This window comes from Thamnophis elegans, chromosome 16 (genome assembly GCF_009769535.1).
Source record: "Thamnophis elegans isolate rThaEle1 chromosome 16, rThaEle1.pri, whole genome shotgun sequence".
NCBI lineage: Eukaryota > Metazoa > Chordata > Lepidosauria > Squamata > Colubridae > Thamnophis > Thamnophis elegans.
The window spans coordinates 34,687,502-34,702,476 of record NC_045556.1 but is presented as its reverse complement, the minus strand read 5'-3'; the positions used below and the strand labels follow the sequence as shown (position 1 = coordinate 34,702,476).

The 14,975-nt window shown below is 48.0% G+C and overlaps 1 protein-coding gene across 1 annotated transcript in view; it reads right to left on the bottom strand.

Moving 5' to 3' along the window:
* PNPLA7 (patatin like phospholipase domain containing 7) overlaps positions 1–14,975 on the bottom strand; it is a 66,512-nt gene that overhangs the window by 38,047 nt on the left and 13,490 nt on the right. The window contains 8 exon segments of the mRNA XM_032233548.1: positions 1,623–1,708; positions 2,718–2,801; positions 4,121–4,265; positions 6,375–6,455; positions 6,675–6,803; positions 9,810–9,890; positions 11,235–11,394; positions 14,086–14,226. Coding sequence (XP_032089439.1) covers positions 1,623–1,708; positions 2,718–2,801; positions 4,121–4,265; positions 6,375–6,455; positions 6,675–6,803; positions 9,810–9,890; positions 11,235–11,394; positions 14,086–14,226 — 907 coding nt within the window.

The following is a 14,975-nucleotide window of genomic DNA, read 5'->3' as shown; positions in this document are numbered from 1 at the left end:
CACACACACAGGTGGAAGGGAGGAGAAAAACAGCTCAGCGTGGAGGGAAGAGGAGGGAATGACGGGAGAAAAAGAAATAGGACTTCTAAAGTTGGGATATTTATTGGCTGCAGAACGCTGCCAGAGAAGCCGGCAGGGGGGCCATTGTTGAGATCAAATCAACAGCAAACAAACAAACAAACAAGTCATTTTGACATTTTAGGCTTTTAAAAGCCACGTTTTTTTCTCCCCCGAAACTGGAGGGATGGAAGAGAATATTTGTAGCTCAAGGCTGAACTGTGGGGTTCTTTCATGATCTCTGAGCTGGGATGTTTCGTGACCCGACTAGGTAATGTCATCAGTGCCAGAAGGGAGTGGGGTTTGAGGGCGGGTGAAGAAGGAGGAGAAGGAGAAAGAAGAGGAGGAAGACTGTGGAATTCTTGGTGCTCTCTGAGCTTGGTGGTTTTCTTGCAAACGTTTCATGACCAAGTAGGTAACATCATCAGCGCTAGAAGGGAATGGTATTTGTGGTAGTGGTGTGGAGGAGGAGGAGGAGGAGGAGGAGGAGGAGGAGGAGGAGGAGGAGGAGGAGGAGGAGGAGGAGGAGGAGGACGACTGTGGAATTCTTGGTGCTCTCTGAGCTTGGTGATTTTCTTGCAGATGTCTCATGACCCATATAGGTAACATCACCAATGATAGAGGGGAGTGGGTTTTGAGAGGGGAAGGAGGAGGAAGAGGACTGTAGGGTCCTTGCTGCTCTCTGAGCTTGGTGGCTTTCTTGCAGACGTTTCATTACCAAGCCAGATAACATCATCAGTGTTAGCAAGGAGAGGAAAGGGCTCTCGTTTAATACACCTATGGGCTTGGCCTGTCATATCTGTGGGGCTGTTCTCGGTGGTTTTGGTACAGCAGGTGGAGCTCCATCCTTGGTGACCAAGCTGGGATGCCATTAATGTCCTATCTTTGCCATTCATAACTAGCATTGGGCCATTCTTCCTTCAACTGTGGTCCCTTCCCCCATCCTACAGCTAAGCATTCTTCCATCCTATTATGATGGATGGTTACTGTGGTGGACTGTAGTATGGATTCCCAGGAGGGAGGGAGGGAGGGAGGGTGGGAGGGAGGGAAGGGCTGCTTCCCAGAGGCTAAATAGGCAGCAGAGCTTAGAATGTCTGGTAGTAGTAGTAGTAGTAGTAGTAGTAGTAGTAGTAGTACTACTACTACTACTACTACTACTACTGTGGAGTCCAGATACTCTTCAAGAATTGTGATTTTCTTGCACACTTTTCATTACGCAACTCGGGAAAACCGTCAGTTCTGGAAGAGAGAGGAGGAGGAGGACGACGACGGTGGAGTCCAGATCCTCTCCAAGAATTGTGATTTTTCTGGTGGACATTTCATTACCCAGTGAGGTAACGCCATCAGGGCTAAAAGGATTTGTGGAGTGGGAGAGGAGGAGGAAAACGGTGACGACTGTGGGGTCCTTGGTGCTCTCTGAGCTTGGCTGTTTTCTTGCAGATGTCTCACAACCCCATAGGTAGCATTATCAGTGCAAGGACCCCAAAGTCCAACCCTGAGCTGTGAATATTCTCTTCTCCGGGTACTTCGACACAGGAGGGAGGGAGGAGGCGAAGGAAGGGTACCTTATATGCAGCTGTGTCAGAGGAGGAAGTCTCCATTTCGATCCGGTGTCTGTCGCTGATGGCTTCCACATCTGGTTTTACTCCACCTGAGTGATGTGCAGATGAAGTACAGAGAAGGATTTACTTCACCCTCTACTCTTCCACCCACCCTCCCTCCCTCCCTCTCTCATATAGATGATAGATAGATAGATAGATAGATAGATAGATAGAGAGAGAGAGAGAGAGATAAGATACTAGTCTCCCTTTATTTATTTATCAGCACAAATGCAACACAAATGTAACAAAGGCAACAGTAAAAATAATGGCTTTCTGTCTGGATGGTCTCTTGGGATGAGCCGATAGACAGAGAAAGGAAGCAGTTAGCTTCCTCCCATAATTGGGGCATACCAGGGGTTGTGACACTAAATATATACCTTCTTCCCTGGCTTCAGCTGATAAGGAGGAGGACCTGTGGCTTAATGGCTGTCTGCCTAAGATGTAATACAGCACAGGTTTGAATCCCAGTAAGGGTATGGCTAGCTGATGAGAGCTAAATAGTTTGAAATAGATCTATACTAGTCTCCCTTTATTTATTTATCAGTACAAATGCAACACATACACATATATATAGGAAGTGACCCAGAAGAGCATTTATGGGCAGTCCTCGGTTTATAGCCATTCATTTAGGGACCATTCGAAGGTACATTGGAAAAAAGCAACTTTATGACTGTCTCCGTAGTCACGTGATCCAAATTCAGAGGCTTGGCAACAGGCATGGACTTATGACTGTCACAGTGTCCTGGAGTCACGTGATTTCCCCCTTTTTGTGACTGGCCGACAAGCAGAGTCAACGGGGGCGCCAGATTCACTTAACAACTCTGCTACTCAATGATCTGCTTAACAACTGCGGCAGGAAAGGGTGCAGAACGGGGCAACACACACTTAACCAAGATTTCGCTTAGCAACAGGGCTTTTTTTTGTTACTACGTGAAACAACAGCAGCGGTTCGCTTAACAACGGCGGCCAGAGAAGGTCGTAAAACGCAGGGCAGAACTCACTTAGCAACCACAAAATCTGGGGCTCGGCTGCGGTCGTAAGCCGAGAACCCGCGCTCACCTGCAGCCTCCGTATATCCGAAGGGGATGTTCAGAGATAAACTTCTTCGAAGCAGAAGCTCTGAGCCGGGGAGTTTTCCAAAATCTGCAATTGGGAGAATCACAGGTGAGTTTCCCAGCAAAGGGATTTGCTGGCGAGTGTAAACGATCCACCTTGAAAGAAAACAGGGTCAGAGGGCCAGGCCGTATTGGGGAGGGGTTGGTTGGAGGGGAAGGCAACTGTGACGTTCTCTAAAGCAGGATTGAGGGCTCACTAACTGGGATGGGCTCTGCTGTCCTCCTTCAAGCTAACCCAACCCCACAATAAGGGAGAGAGAGAGAGGAGGAGAAAGAAGGGAGGGAAGGAAGGAAGGAAGGAAAGCAAGAGAAGAAAGCAAGTAAGAGGGAGGGAGGGAAAGACAGCAAGAGAAGGAAGGAAGGAAGGAAGGAAGGAAGGAAGGAAGGAAAGAAAGAAAGAAAGAAAGAAAGAAAGAAAGAAAGAAAGAAAGAAAGAAAGAAAGAAAGAAAGAAAGAAGAGAGGGAGGGGGGGAGAGAGGAAAATGGAAGGGAAGAAGGAAGCAAGAAAGAAGGGAGAGAAAGCAAGAGAGCAAGAAAGAGGGGGGAGGGATAGAAAGCAAGAAAAGAAAGAAAAGAAAGAAAAAGAAAGAGGGAGAGAGGAAGAGGAAAAAGGAGGAAGGAAAGGCAGGCAGGCAGGCAGGAAGGAAGGAATGAACAAAGGGAAACCAAGAGAAGAAAGCAAGAAAGCGAGAGGGAGAGAAAGCAACAGAAGAAAGAAAGAAAGAGACAGAAAGAAAGAGAGACAGGAAGAGAGAGGGGGAGAGAGAGAGAGAGAGGAAAAAGAAGGAAGGGAAGAAAGAAAGCAAAGAAGGGAGAGAAAGCAAGACAAGAAAGCAAGAAAGAGGGAGGGAAGGAAGAAGAGAAAGAAAGAGAAAAAAGAGAGGGGGGGAGAGAGAGAGGAAAAAGAAGGAAGGGAAGGGAGGAAGGAAGAAAGGGAGAGAAAGCAAGGGAAGAAAGCAAGAAAGAGAGAGGGAGGGAAGTATAGAAAGCAAGAGAAGAAAGAAAAAAGAAAGAAAGAAAGAAAGAAAGGGATAGATAGCAAGAGAAGAAAGAAAAAAGAAAGAGAAGAAACAAGAGAAGAAAGAAAGAAAGAAAGAAAGAAAGAAAGAAAGAAAGAAAGAAAGAAAGAAAGAAGGAGGGAGGGAGGAAGAGGCCCCATATCACTTCATCTCTGCCAAAGCTCGCTCTGTCCTCAGCCATTATCTCCACCCAGTCTGAAGAACCTTCTCCAATGTGCTGGCAGCCCTCGTGCCAAGTAGAAGCCCGATCGAAGGGGGTGCCCGCCTGAGAGATGCAGAAGCCTTGCGGACGACGCGGCCTCCCCCCCATTGCAGGGCCAAACGTCACCTGTGGTCTCCAGGGAGGCGTGTCTCTCCAGCCTCTCCGCCCGCTCCTCCTCTGACAGGTTGGACAGCTGCCTCTTGACCACCCGGCTGGCGTTGCCCCCGGAGGTGACGCTGGCGATCGAGACCAGGGGGATGGCCTGGCTCTCCTGGGAGGCGGGAGAGGCGTGACCAAAAACATTTGGGTTAGGAAGCCCTGGGGCTGGATGGGCAGCCACAGAGAGCCCAAAACAGCACCCCAGTTCTCCAATTCCCCACAACTTCTAACACAACTTCTAATCTAACCACACCAAGGTGTGTTCAGAAATGACCCAACAGGCACTAAGACAAGAGCAGGAAACTTTTTTTCTTTGTTTTTCTTTTCTTCCTTCCTCCCTTTCCTCTCTTTTTCTTTCTTCCTTTCTTTCCTCTCTTTTTCTTTCTTTTTTTCTTTCTTTTCTTTTCTTTCTTTCTTTTTCCTTCCTTCCTTCCAACCAAGGCTTTCCAAGAGCCTGAAGCAAACTCCCAGTCCCGACAAAAAAAAACCCTTTTATTAATTGACTGTGAATTCTGCTGATTCACGTCCAGCAAAGTCTTTTGAGGGAGGATTTAGGGTCACAGACCTTATCTGGCTTGGAGAGGCCCATATCTGCAAAATTCGGCCAGGAGTCTCAAAGAGTCACGAACCAATGAAGTGAACTCTTGCAAACTCCACTCCCCTTTCGCTCCTCTTTTATTTCCTCTGGGAGGGGCCATTCATTGTCCACCTGTGGCCTTACTCCCAAGTCGACCCTTGTTCTTTAGCTGTTCCCTTCCTCTGGCACCTCTGAGCATGCGCACACTGGGAACAGGCTCCTCCTGTTCATCTGCCTCACTGATGTCTGACTCTGAAGGCAGCTGATAACTGTCAGACGGTCTTGGCTCCCTCTCTGCCTCCGACACAGAGCCCTCATCAGAGCCTTCCCCAGACTCCAGGACTGGCCCATCTTCCTCCCCAACCTCCTCACTGTCCAATTCTGCTACCAGCTCTGTTGACCACTGGCAAACCATATCACCTTCCCTCTTTCCTTTCCTTTCTTCCTTTCCTCTCTCCCTCTTTCCATCTGTCTATACCTGATATCCATTCATCTTATCTATTCATCCATTCAATGTATTTATCATTCAATTTATCTATCCATGTATCTATTTGTCATCCCTCTCCATCCATCTAACCATTCTACCTAATTTATCCACTCAACGTATCTATCTATTCCTTGTTCCTCCAACACATTCTCTCTCTCTCTCTCTCATTAAATTTACCGACCAACGAGAACTACCTGTATGTGGGAAGGGTTTAGAAGCCATCAAACTCAGGCCATTTCCACATCCCTTCTAGCCAACCATCCCCTTGGGCCAGGGGAGGGTTCCTGCCAGTTCTAAGCTCTTCTATAGAAGAGGTTCCACAAATCTACTGTGCCGTTTAGAACCGGTTCCAGCTCCCTCCCCCGCGTCCGTCCGCACATCATCAAGAGGAGAGGAGGAATTCTGGGAGTTGAAGTTCACAAGTCTTAAAGCTGTCAAGTTTGAACACCCCTGAGGGTTTTTTTTCTAAAGGGTTAGGGGTACAAGGGTCTTGTAACTTGACAGCTTTAAGACTTCCACACTTCAATGCCAGAGTTCCTGAGCCAACATGACTGGAGGAGGAATTCTGGGAAGTGAAGTCCACAAGTCTTAAAGCTGTCAAGTTTGAACACCCCTGGGGTTTTTTTTTTTCTAAAGGGTTAGAGGTGCAAGGATCTTGTAACTTGACAGCTTTAAGACTTCCACACTTCAATGCCAGAGTTCCTGAGCCAACATGACTGGAAGAGGAATTCTGGGAATTGAAGTCCACAAGTCTTAAAGCTGTCAAGTTTGAACACCCCTGAGAGTTTTTTTGTCTAAAGGGTTAGAGGTGCAAGAGTCTTGTAACGTGACAGCTTTAAGATTTGCGTGCTTCAAATGCCAGAGTTTCTGAGCCAACATTTTGGTTGCTAAGCAAGAGCATTGTTAAGTGAGTTTCACCACATTTTACAAGTGGGCCACGCCCACCCAGTCACATGGCTGGAAAGCCACTCCCACCCAGTCACATGGCTGGGAAGCCACTCCCACAAAGCAGGCCACACCTACAGAAGAGGTTCTAAAAAATTTTGAAACCCACCACTACCTTGGGCAGAGGGGAGGGTGGACCTCCGAGCTCCCTTCCCTCCCTAGGACCCCACGTCCCCCAAATTTACCAGTCTCGACCGCCATCTTTCACTTACAGAACTGAAGAGTTCGGTGGTCAGCCCCAGGTAGTTGTGTAAAGCCAAGAAGGTGACTCTCTGCAGTCTTACCATGATGATCTAGACAGAGAGAAAGCAGAAGAGACGGTTTGTATGCTTCTCCATCTGGCCCAGGTTCCTCCCCAACCTCCCCACTGTCTGAATCTGAGCTGGCCGCTGGCGGGCTACAACACTGTGTAAGCAGAGCAATCCGGACAATACACCGGTCGCAAAGTGCTTATATATGGAAAATGTATAAGCAAAAACCCGTGTTCCGGAGGAGAATCAGACCAGCCTCACTTGCACGACTCTGACGAGAGTCTCCGGATACTTCTGGAAGACGTCTTGAAACGCATTGGCCGGGAGACGCAGAATGGTGGACTGTATCGCGGCTCGAGCAGAGACGGTTTTATACGGAGCAGGATGGCCCTGGGAGGGAGAAGAGGCCCGAGATGTTTTTGTCACACAAGTCGCCTTCGGTTTACATTCGTTGGGGGACCGAAGTTACGACGACACTGAAAAGAAAACGGGGCCTGTAACCGATTCTCAGGCTTAGGGCTCTTGCTGCGCGCCCCGTGGTCACATGATCAAAATTGGGACACTTGGCATGATTCACTGAAGTATTCTAATACTCTAATTCTATATTCTATTATATTCTACTCTACTCTAATTCTATATTCTATATTCTATTCCATTCCGTTCCAATTCCAATTCTATATTCTATTCTATTCTACTCTACTCTAATTCTATATTCTATATTCTATATTCTATATTCTATATTCTATATTCTATATTCTATATTCTATATTCTATATTCTATATTCTATATTCTATATTCTATATTCTATATTCTATATTCTATATTCTACTCCATTCCAATTCTATTCTATTCTATATTCTATTCCATTCTATTCTCTTTCCATTTTAATTCCATTCCATTCAATTTCTACAGCCGCTAAAACAAACAGGTTTTCTGACAATGGGAGAAGAGATGGAAGGAATTAATGGGTAAATCCCTCCATTCAGGCTGGTAATTCAGTAATTTCAGAAGCCCGGACTGAAGCTTTGAGTCTCAAGGTGGTGGGGGAGGGAAAGGAGAGGAAAACAGAATGGGACAATTGTCATTGCTTGCCGAGAAAGTTTGCTTGTGTTATTTATGGCAGAGATTTTCCATAATTGAACGTGAAGGTGACCAAGGAGTGCTTTTAATCCTGCAGAAAGGAGGTTATTGTTTTCATCCTTGAGCTGTCACTGCTCCTGCCCAGACGAAATGATTTCCTTATTGTTATGAAGGCTGGGCTGATGTATTGTGCTAATCACGGCTTACACGGTCAAATTTATTCAATTTATTACAATTGGCTGGCCTTCCTCATTAGGCAAAGCTGTAAAGATGATGGACAGATGCAGCATCTTCCACGGCGTGTCCAAAATAGAACAAACCACACAAAAAATGGGTGGTTTGGTCTGGTGGTTAAAGCACAAGGCTCGAAAACGGGAGACGGTGGGTTTAAGTCCTACCTAAGTCATTGAAATGGGTGACTTTCAGCCAATCACCAGGAGACTGGGAGTTCTAGTTCTGCCTTAGGCATGAAAGTCTGGGTGACTTTCAGCCAATCATCAGGACCCTGGGAGTTCCAGTCCTCCTATAGACATGAAAGCCAGCTGGGTGACTTTGGGCCAATCACCAGGAGACTGGGAGTTCTAGTCCTGCCTTAGACATAAAGCCAGGTAAGTGACTTTGGGCCAATCATCATGAGCCGAGGTGGCGCAGTGGTTAGAGTGCAGTACTGCAGGCCACTTCAGCTGACTGTTATCTGCAGTTCAGCGGTTCAAATCTCACCGGCTCAAGGTTGACTCAGCCTTCCATCCTTCCGAGGTGGGTAAAATGAGGACCCGGATTGTTGTTGGGGGCAATATGCTGACTCTGTAAACCGCTTAGAGAGGGCTGAAAGCCCTATGAAGCGGTATATAAGTCTAACTGCTATTGCTATCAGGAGACTGGGAGTTCTAGTCCTGCCTTAAGCATGAAATACTGGTGACTTTGGGCCAATCACCAGGAGACTGGGAGTTCTAGTCCTGCCTTAGGCATAAAAGCCAGCTAGGTGACTTTGAGCCAATCATCAGGACATAGGGAATTCTAGTTCTACCTTAGACATAAAAGCCAACTGGGTGAATCTGGGCCAATCACCAGGAGACAGGGAGTTCTAGTCCTGCCTTAGACATAAAGCCGGCTAGGTGACTTTGAGCGAATCAACAGGACATAGGGAGTTCTAGTCCTGCCTTAAGCATGAAATACTGGTGACTTTGGGCCAATCACCAGGAGACTGGGAGCTCTAGTCCTGCCTTAGGCATGGAAGACTTGGGTGACTGTGGGCAAAGATAAAGGGAAAATTACGTTTGCCGATCGTGCCCCGGATTGAAACACTGAAGCTCCACCACACCAGATCTTGCACGGTTCGAATGTGGTGAATATTTTCCCGTTCTTTCCTTTTGTCAGGACACACACACACTTTCCATCCTCAACCTGCATCCCAGTCCCAAAAAGTTGCTCCCACCACCACATCTTTGCTCTTCCCAGCCTGGGAAAAATCCAAATCGCCCACTGTTTTCTGGGCAGCCTCATTGCTGCCCCAAAGAGGTGGGTGGGATCAATTCTTAATTACAGTCGATAAAAAGAAAATTTGAGTGCGAGCGTTGACTGGACATGAGCTGGCAAGCCTTGAATACGAGCCCTTGCGGAGGGAAGAAAAAGGAAGCCACAGGATTGTGGAAGATTCTGGAAGGCTTTCAAACCCAGACCCACTGGATGGCTAACGCGATCGAGTTTTGGGAACAGCTCGCCTACGGAAAGAGCTAAAAACGACTGCATTGGAACAGCTAAGAGAAACGTGCAATGAAGAATAAAGTCACCCTTAGGTAGTCCTCGGCTTACAACCAGTGGTGAAATTCAAATTTATTTACTACTGGTTCTGTGGGCGTGGCAGGGGAAGTCTACTGTAAAATCTTGGTCAGGAGTCTCGGAGAGTCACGAACCAATGAAGTGAACTCCTGCAAACTCCACTCCCCTTTCGCTCCTCTTTTATCTCCTCTGGGAGGGGCCATTCACCGCCCACCTGTGGTCTTACTCCCAAGTCGACCCCTGTTCTTTAGCTCTCCCCTTCGTCTGGCAACTCTGTGCATGTGCACACTGGGAACAGGCTCCAGCTGTTCTTCTGCCTCACTGATGTCTGACTCTGAAGGCAGCTGATAACTGTCAGACGGCCCTGGCCCCCTCTCTGCCTCCGACACAGAACCCTCATCAGAGTCTTCCCCAGACTCCAGGACTGGCCCATCTCCCTCCCCAGCCTCCTCACTGTCTGAATCTGCTGCCAGCTCCACAGGGATAGAGCACCACTAGGAAAGCCCAGAGGGAGCCCAATGGGTTGCAGGCCTTACCGTGATGACGTCCAGAATGCTGAGAAGACTGTGCACACTGTCTCCGGGCGAGACTTCTTTCACCACCATCTCAGTCCCATCCTGGAGAAAGTTGAAGAAAAGAAAAGACATAGGCTTGGAGCCACGGCAAAGACAAGATTAGTTCCACAGACCAGGTTTATGAAGGAAGAACAGCTGGGTTTCTTTGCAATCCGCCAAGCCCAAACCCAAACTAGGTTTACGGCTTGATTCGGGTGTGAATTCACCTTCCTCCTCCTCCTGACGGGAAATGGTTGGGTTGGGATGGGATCGGAATGGAGAGAGAAAGCCAACAGACTGATGGGAGGGTATCAGAGCCGAGGTGGCGCAGTGGTTAGGGTGCAGTACTGCAGGCCACTTCAGCTGACTGTTATCTGCAGTTCAGCGGTTCTAATCTCACCCGCTCAAGGTTGACTCAGCCTTCCATCCTTCCGAGGTGGGTGAAATGAGGACCCGGATTGTTGGGGGCGATATGCTGACTCTGTAAACCGCTTAGAGAGGGCTGAAAGGCCTATGAAGCAGTATATAAGTCTAACTGCTATTGCTATTGCTATCAGTGACCTTCATCCCAATTTTCTGAGTCAAAAGCTTTCTCTCTAGAGAGCTTGAAGGAGGATCCTCCGGTGGACCTTCCCTGACTTCTTCTGAGGCTTGTGATGAGAAATATTTACCTGTGGTCTTTGTGGTCCTTGATGGTCTCTAAGCTTGGCTGTTTTCGTGCAGGCATTTCACGCCCAAACTGACTATCACCATCAGTACTAAAAAGGAGTGGGGTTTGCAAGGAGGAGGAGGAACAGGAACAGGAACAGGAACAGGAGGAGGAGGAGGAGGAGGAGGAGGAGGAGGAGGAGGAGGAGGAGGAGGAGGAGACCAACTATGGACTCCTTGGTGTTGTCTGAGGTTGGTTGTTTTCGTGCAGACATTTCATCACCCAAGTAGGTAACATGATCAGTGCTCCTGTGACTTGCTCCCTGTTTATATACAGTAGCTCCGAGCTTGGTTATTTGCTTGCAGTTAGGTAACATCCCCAGTGTTGTGGGTGTGGTGATGTTACCTAGTTGGGTGATGTAATGTCTGCAAGGTGACAACCAGATTCAGAGAGCACCAAGGACTGCACTGTCTTCCTCCTCCTCCACTTCAAACACCCCACTCCCCTCTAGCACTGAAGCTGTTCTCTAGTTTGGTAATGAAACATCTCCAAGAAAACAACCCAGCTCAGAGAGTTCTCCTCCTCCTCCTCCTCCTCCTCCTCCTCCTCCTCCTCCTCCTCCTCCTCCTCCTCCTCCTCCCTTCCAGACACCCCACTCCCCTCTAGCACTGAAGCTGTTCTCTAGTTTGGTAATGAGCTCCAGATATTCCCTCCTAAACATCTGTCCTTCCTCAATCTCCTCACAGGACGACCCTTACGCTCTCCTGGATGCAGACTTCCAACTTCCCGTCCTGCACGACGTAGATGCTGTTATCCAGCTGTCCCGGCCGGAAGATATATTCCCCCTCGTGCAGCTGCACGAAAACCATGTGCTTGCACAGCTCCAGGAAAAGGGGCTTCTCGAAGTGGCCCAGGACCCTGAGGAAACAGAGGAAGCGGGGTGGGGGGAGAGAAAAGAATTTGCAAAACCGAGTGGATCCCGAGACGAGAGGCTGAGCTGTGACTTTGATTCCCACCGGGTTGGGCAGGCTGACGAATCGACGAAACCTACTGGATGTTTGGTATTTTTTAACCAATTTTTTTAAAACAGAAAAGAAACAACTTTTAACATTTTCCTTCTGGGCAACATTTCCATATCGATATACATCCGTTATATGTGCATTCCCCCTGCCACAGCCCCATCCAATATGCCATTATCTATATGTGCAAAGACCATATTTTTTCAGAGTATAAGACGCACCGGCGTATAAGACGCACCATGATTTTTGAAGAGGTACATTATAATAAAAAGGGGTTTGCACTCTGCAGGCCTCCCAAACCCTCTGCATGCCTTGTTTCTTTGCATATTAAAAAAGGAGCTTTGGGAGGCTTGTAGAGTGCTCCTGGGGCTTGGGGGGGGGGGCAAAAACGAGCAAAAATGGCCCATTTTCTGCTCATTTTTGCTCTCCCCTGCTCCCAGGAGCACTTTGCAAGCCTCCCAAACCCTCTGCACATCCATTTTTGCAAAGGGGGTGGAGTTTTGGGAGGCCAAAAATGCTGTATTTGGTGTATAAGACGCACCCAGATTTTCACCATCTTTTTTTTTTGGGGGGGGGGGAAGGTGCATCTTATACTCTGAAAAATCCGGTATATTCATTTCTTGAATCCCAGTCATTCGTTGTATGTCGTTTCCCTTTATACATATTTGTTCTGACCCCCCTCTTTGCTCGTTCACAAACGACAGTCAGACAGAACTTCAAAGGAAATATCTTTATCAGTCCTGGCTCAAGCTGGCTGCAAGCCCCAAAATAAATGTAGATAAAGTCTCGGGCAAAAAGTTACAAAGCAAAAGCAAAAACAAAAAGCTCTTACAGCAAACCAGGTTTACAAAAAGCAAATCACTTATCCAAGTGCCTCTTTGAATCAGGTTTACAGAAAGCAAATCACTTATCCAAGTGCCTCTTTGAATCTCGAAACTGAACTCACGAACAAAAGAACGATGAACGACGAATAACGAACGACGTTGACTTCTGCAACTAAGGCGTGGCACCATCTGCCTTTTATCTGCAGAAGACGACCCTAACGAGCAACAGCTGCTCATTATTCCTGCATCCCAACGCAACTCACAGCAAGCTTCTGCTGAGTCACAACACATATTTATTACGGATTTCCAACTCCCGCCTCTTCTTCGTTTAATCTTTCCTTAAGCGTTACACATGTCCTCTGACTATTTATACCCTTCATTCCATACAGGCAGGCATGTGGGAGCCAGCTGATCTTTGGTTTTCCACAAAGACCAGCTGGCCTGCGTATTTCGGAAACCCAAAGACCAGCTGCACAGCGTGTGCACCAGCCGGCAGGTCTTCGGCACTCCGGAGCACGCCTGCGCGCATATGCATGCACATTCCAGTTTGAGCACTCGGCGGCGAAAACGTTCGCCATCCCTGCCTTGTAGTAATCTGTTTCTCCTTTCTCTTTGATCTCTTTTGTGAGGCTATCTATCTCTGCACCCACTACTCCATTGATGGCGATCCTTTTTGCGTGCCAAAAGCAGGGGGAGCGCGGGGGGGTGTCATGTGCGGGTGTGATACACCCATAACGCTATGCCCACGACCCCTGCGCTCCCCTCCATTTTTAGCGTGCTTTTTTTCACCCTCCCCAGGCTCCGGAGGCTTTATAGGAGCCTGGGGAGGGCGAAAACAGCCTGCCCCGCCCTACCCGGAGGCCCTCCAGAGGCTTCAAGAGCTTCTTTGAAGCCTACGGAGCATGAAAAACTGGCCCTACGGGGAAACCGGAAGTTTGGGAGCGTACTTCCGGTTCACCTGTAGGGGTCGTCCTTATCACCTCTTCGTCTGATGGAGCAAAATTATCCTTCCATTTTTGAGCAAACATAATTCTGTCTGCCGTTATGATATGTACAGGGGTGGGTTCCTGCCAGTTCAAAGCTCTTCTCTAGAAGAGGTTCCACAAATCTACCGTACCGTTTAGAACCAGTTCCAGCTCCCTCCCCCCGCCCGTCCGCACATCATCAAGACGAAGAGCGAGAGGAGGAATTCTGGGAGTTGAAGTCCACAAGTCTTAAAGCTGTCAAGTTTGAACACCCCTGTGGTTTGTTTTTTTCAAAAGGGTTAGGGGTGTGAGGGTCTTGTAACTTGACAGCTTTAAGATTTGCGTAATTCAATGCCAGAGTTCCTGAGCCAACATGACTGGAGGAGGAATTCTGGGAGTTGAAGTCCACAAGTCTTAAAGTTGTCAAGTTTGAACACCCATGGAGGGTTTTTTTCTAAAGGGTTAGGGGGTGCAAGGGTCTTGTAACCTGACAGCTTTAAGACTTGCATGCTTCAAATACCAGAGTTTCTAAGCCAACATTTTGGTTGCTAAGCAAGAGCATTGTTAAGTGAGTTTCACCACATTTTACAAGTTGGGCACGCCCACCCAGCCACATGACTGCCAAGCCACTCCCACCAAGACACATGACTGCCAAGCCACTCCCACCAAGTCACATGGCTGGCAAGCCACTCCCACAAAGCAGGCCACACCTACAGAAGAGGTTCTAAAAAATTTTGAAACCCACCACTGGATATGTAAGATTAGATATTGTGTTTGTTTGTTTTTTTCAAATATTCCTACCGGACGTTTTTAAGCATGTAAAGGACTTCCGAAGGCAGGTGGGAGCTCTTGACATCAAATTCCGTTAAATCAGCTTCCAGCAGGGAGGGAGGTGGGTCCTTGGGCTGCAGGATGGGAGATTCCTTCTTAAAGCGCAGAATCCTGCAAGGGAGAGCAAAGAACAGTTTGCTACTCCTTCTTTGGCTCTGGATCTGGATCCTTCCCTTATCCTTTAACTACACCATCTCCTCCTTCTCCAGGAGGGGGAGAGAGAGGGATGCTTTTCTGAAAAGCAAGAGATAAGATTATTTCGGACTGGAAGACCTCCAAGGTCTCTTCCAACTCTCTAAGTCTGTATTTTAAGGAGGAAATTATTTTGCTGACGCAGCCTTAGCAGAAGCAAGAAACAGACTCCTGGTCAAGAAAAATCCCTCTTTATTTACCTCTTGTGAATTAATGGCATTCACCCACCAAAAAGTCCAGGCAATATTCCTTCAAAGAGTTCGCTGCAGTAACAGACCTTATCAGTTCCTTGCGATAATTGCAAGGCCATGAGCTCCCAGCCGCAAAGCTGCAAATTAAGTTCTGGCATCACACGAAACATAATGAGCAAAATCTTCAGAAATACGAACTGTTGTCTCCTACGACCACCACTCCCCTTTCCTTCTATTTATTCCCCAGCCAGTGTCCATGTTTGCTTTGCTTCCCGAGTCGACTCCTTGTCCTCCATTGTTCTCCTCTCCTAACTGCTCTGCGCGTACGTGCGTCTGGAACAGGCCCCAGCTGCTCTTCCAACTCACTCATCTCAGCCTCCAAAGGCAGCTGCCTGGCAGCAGCAAAATGTCAGACGGCCTTGGCCCCCTCTCTGCCTCCAACACAGAGCCCTCATCAGAGCCTTCCCCAGACTCCAG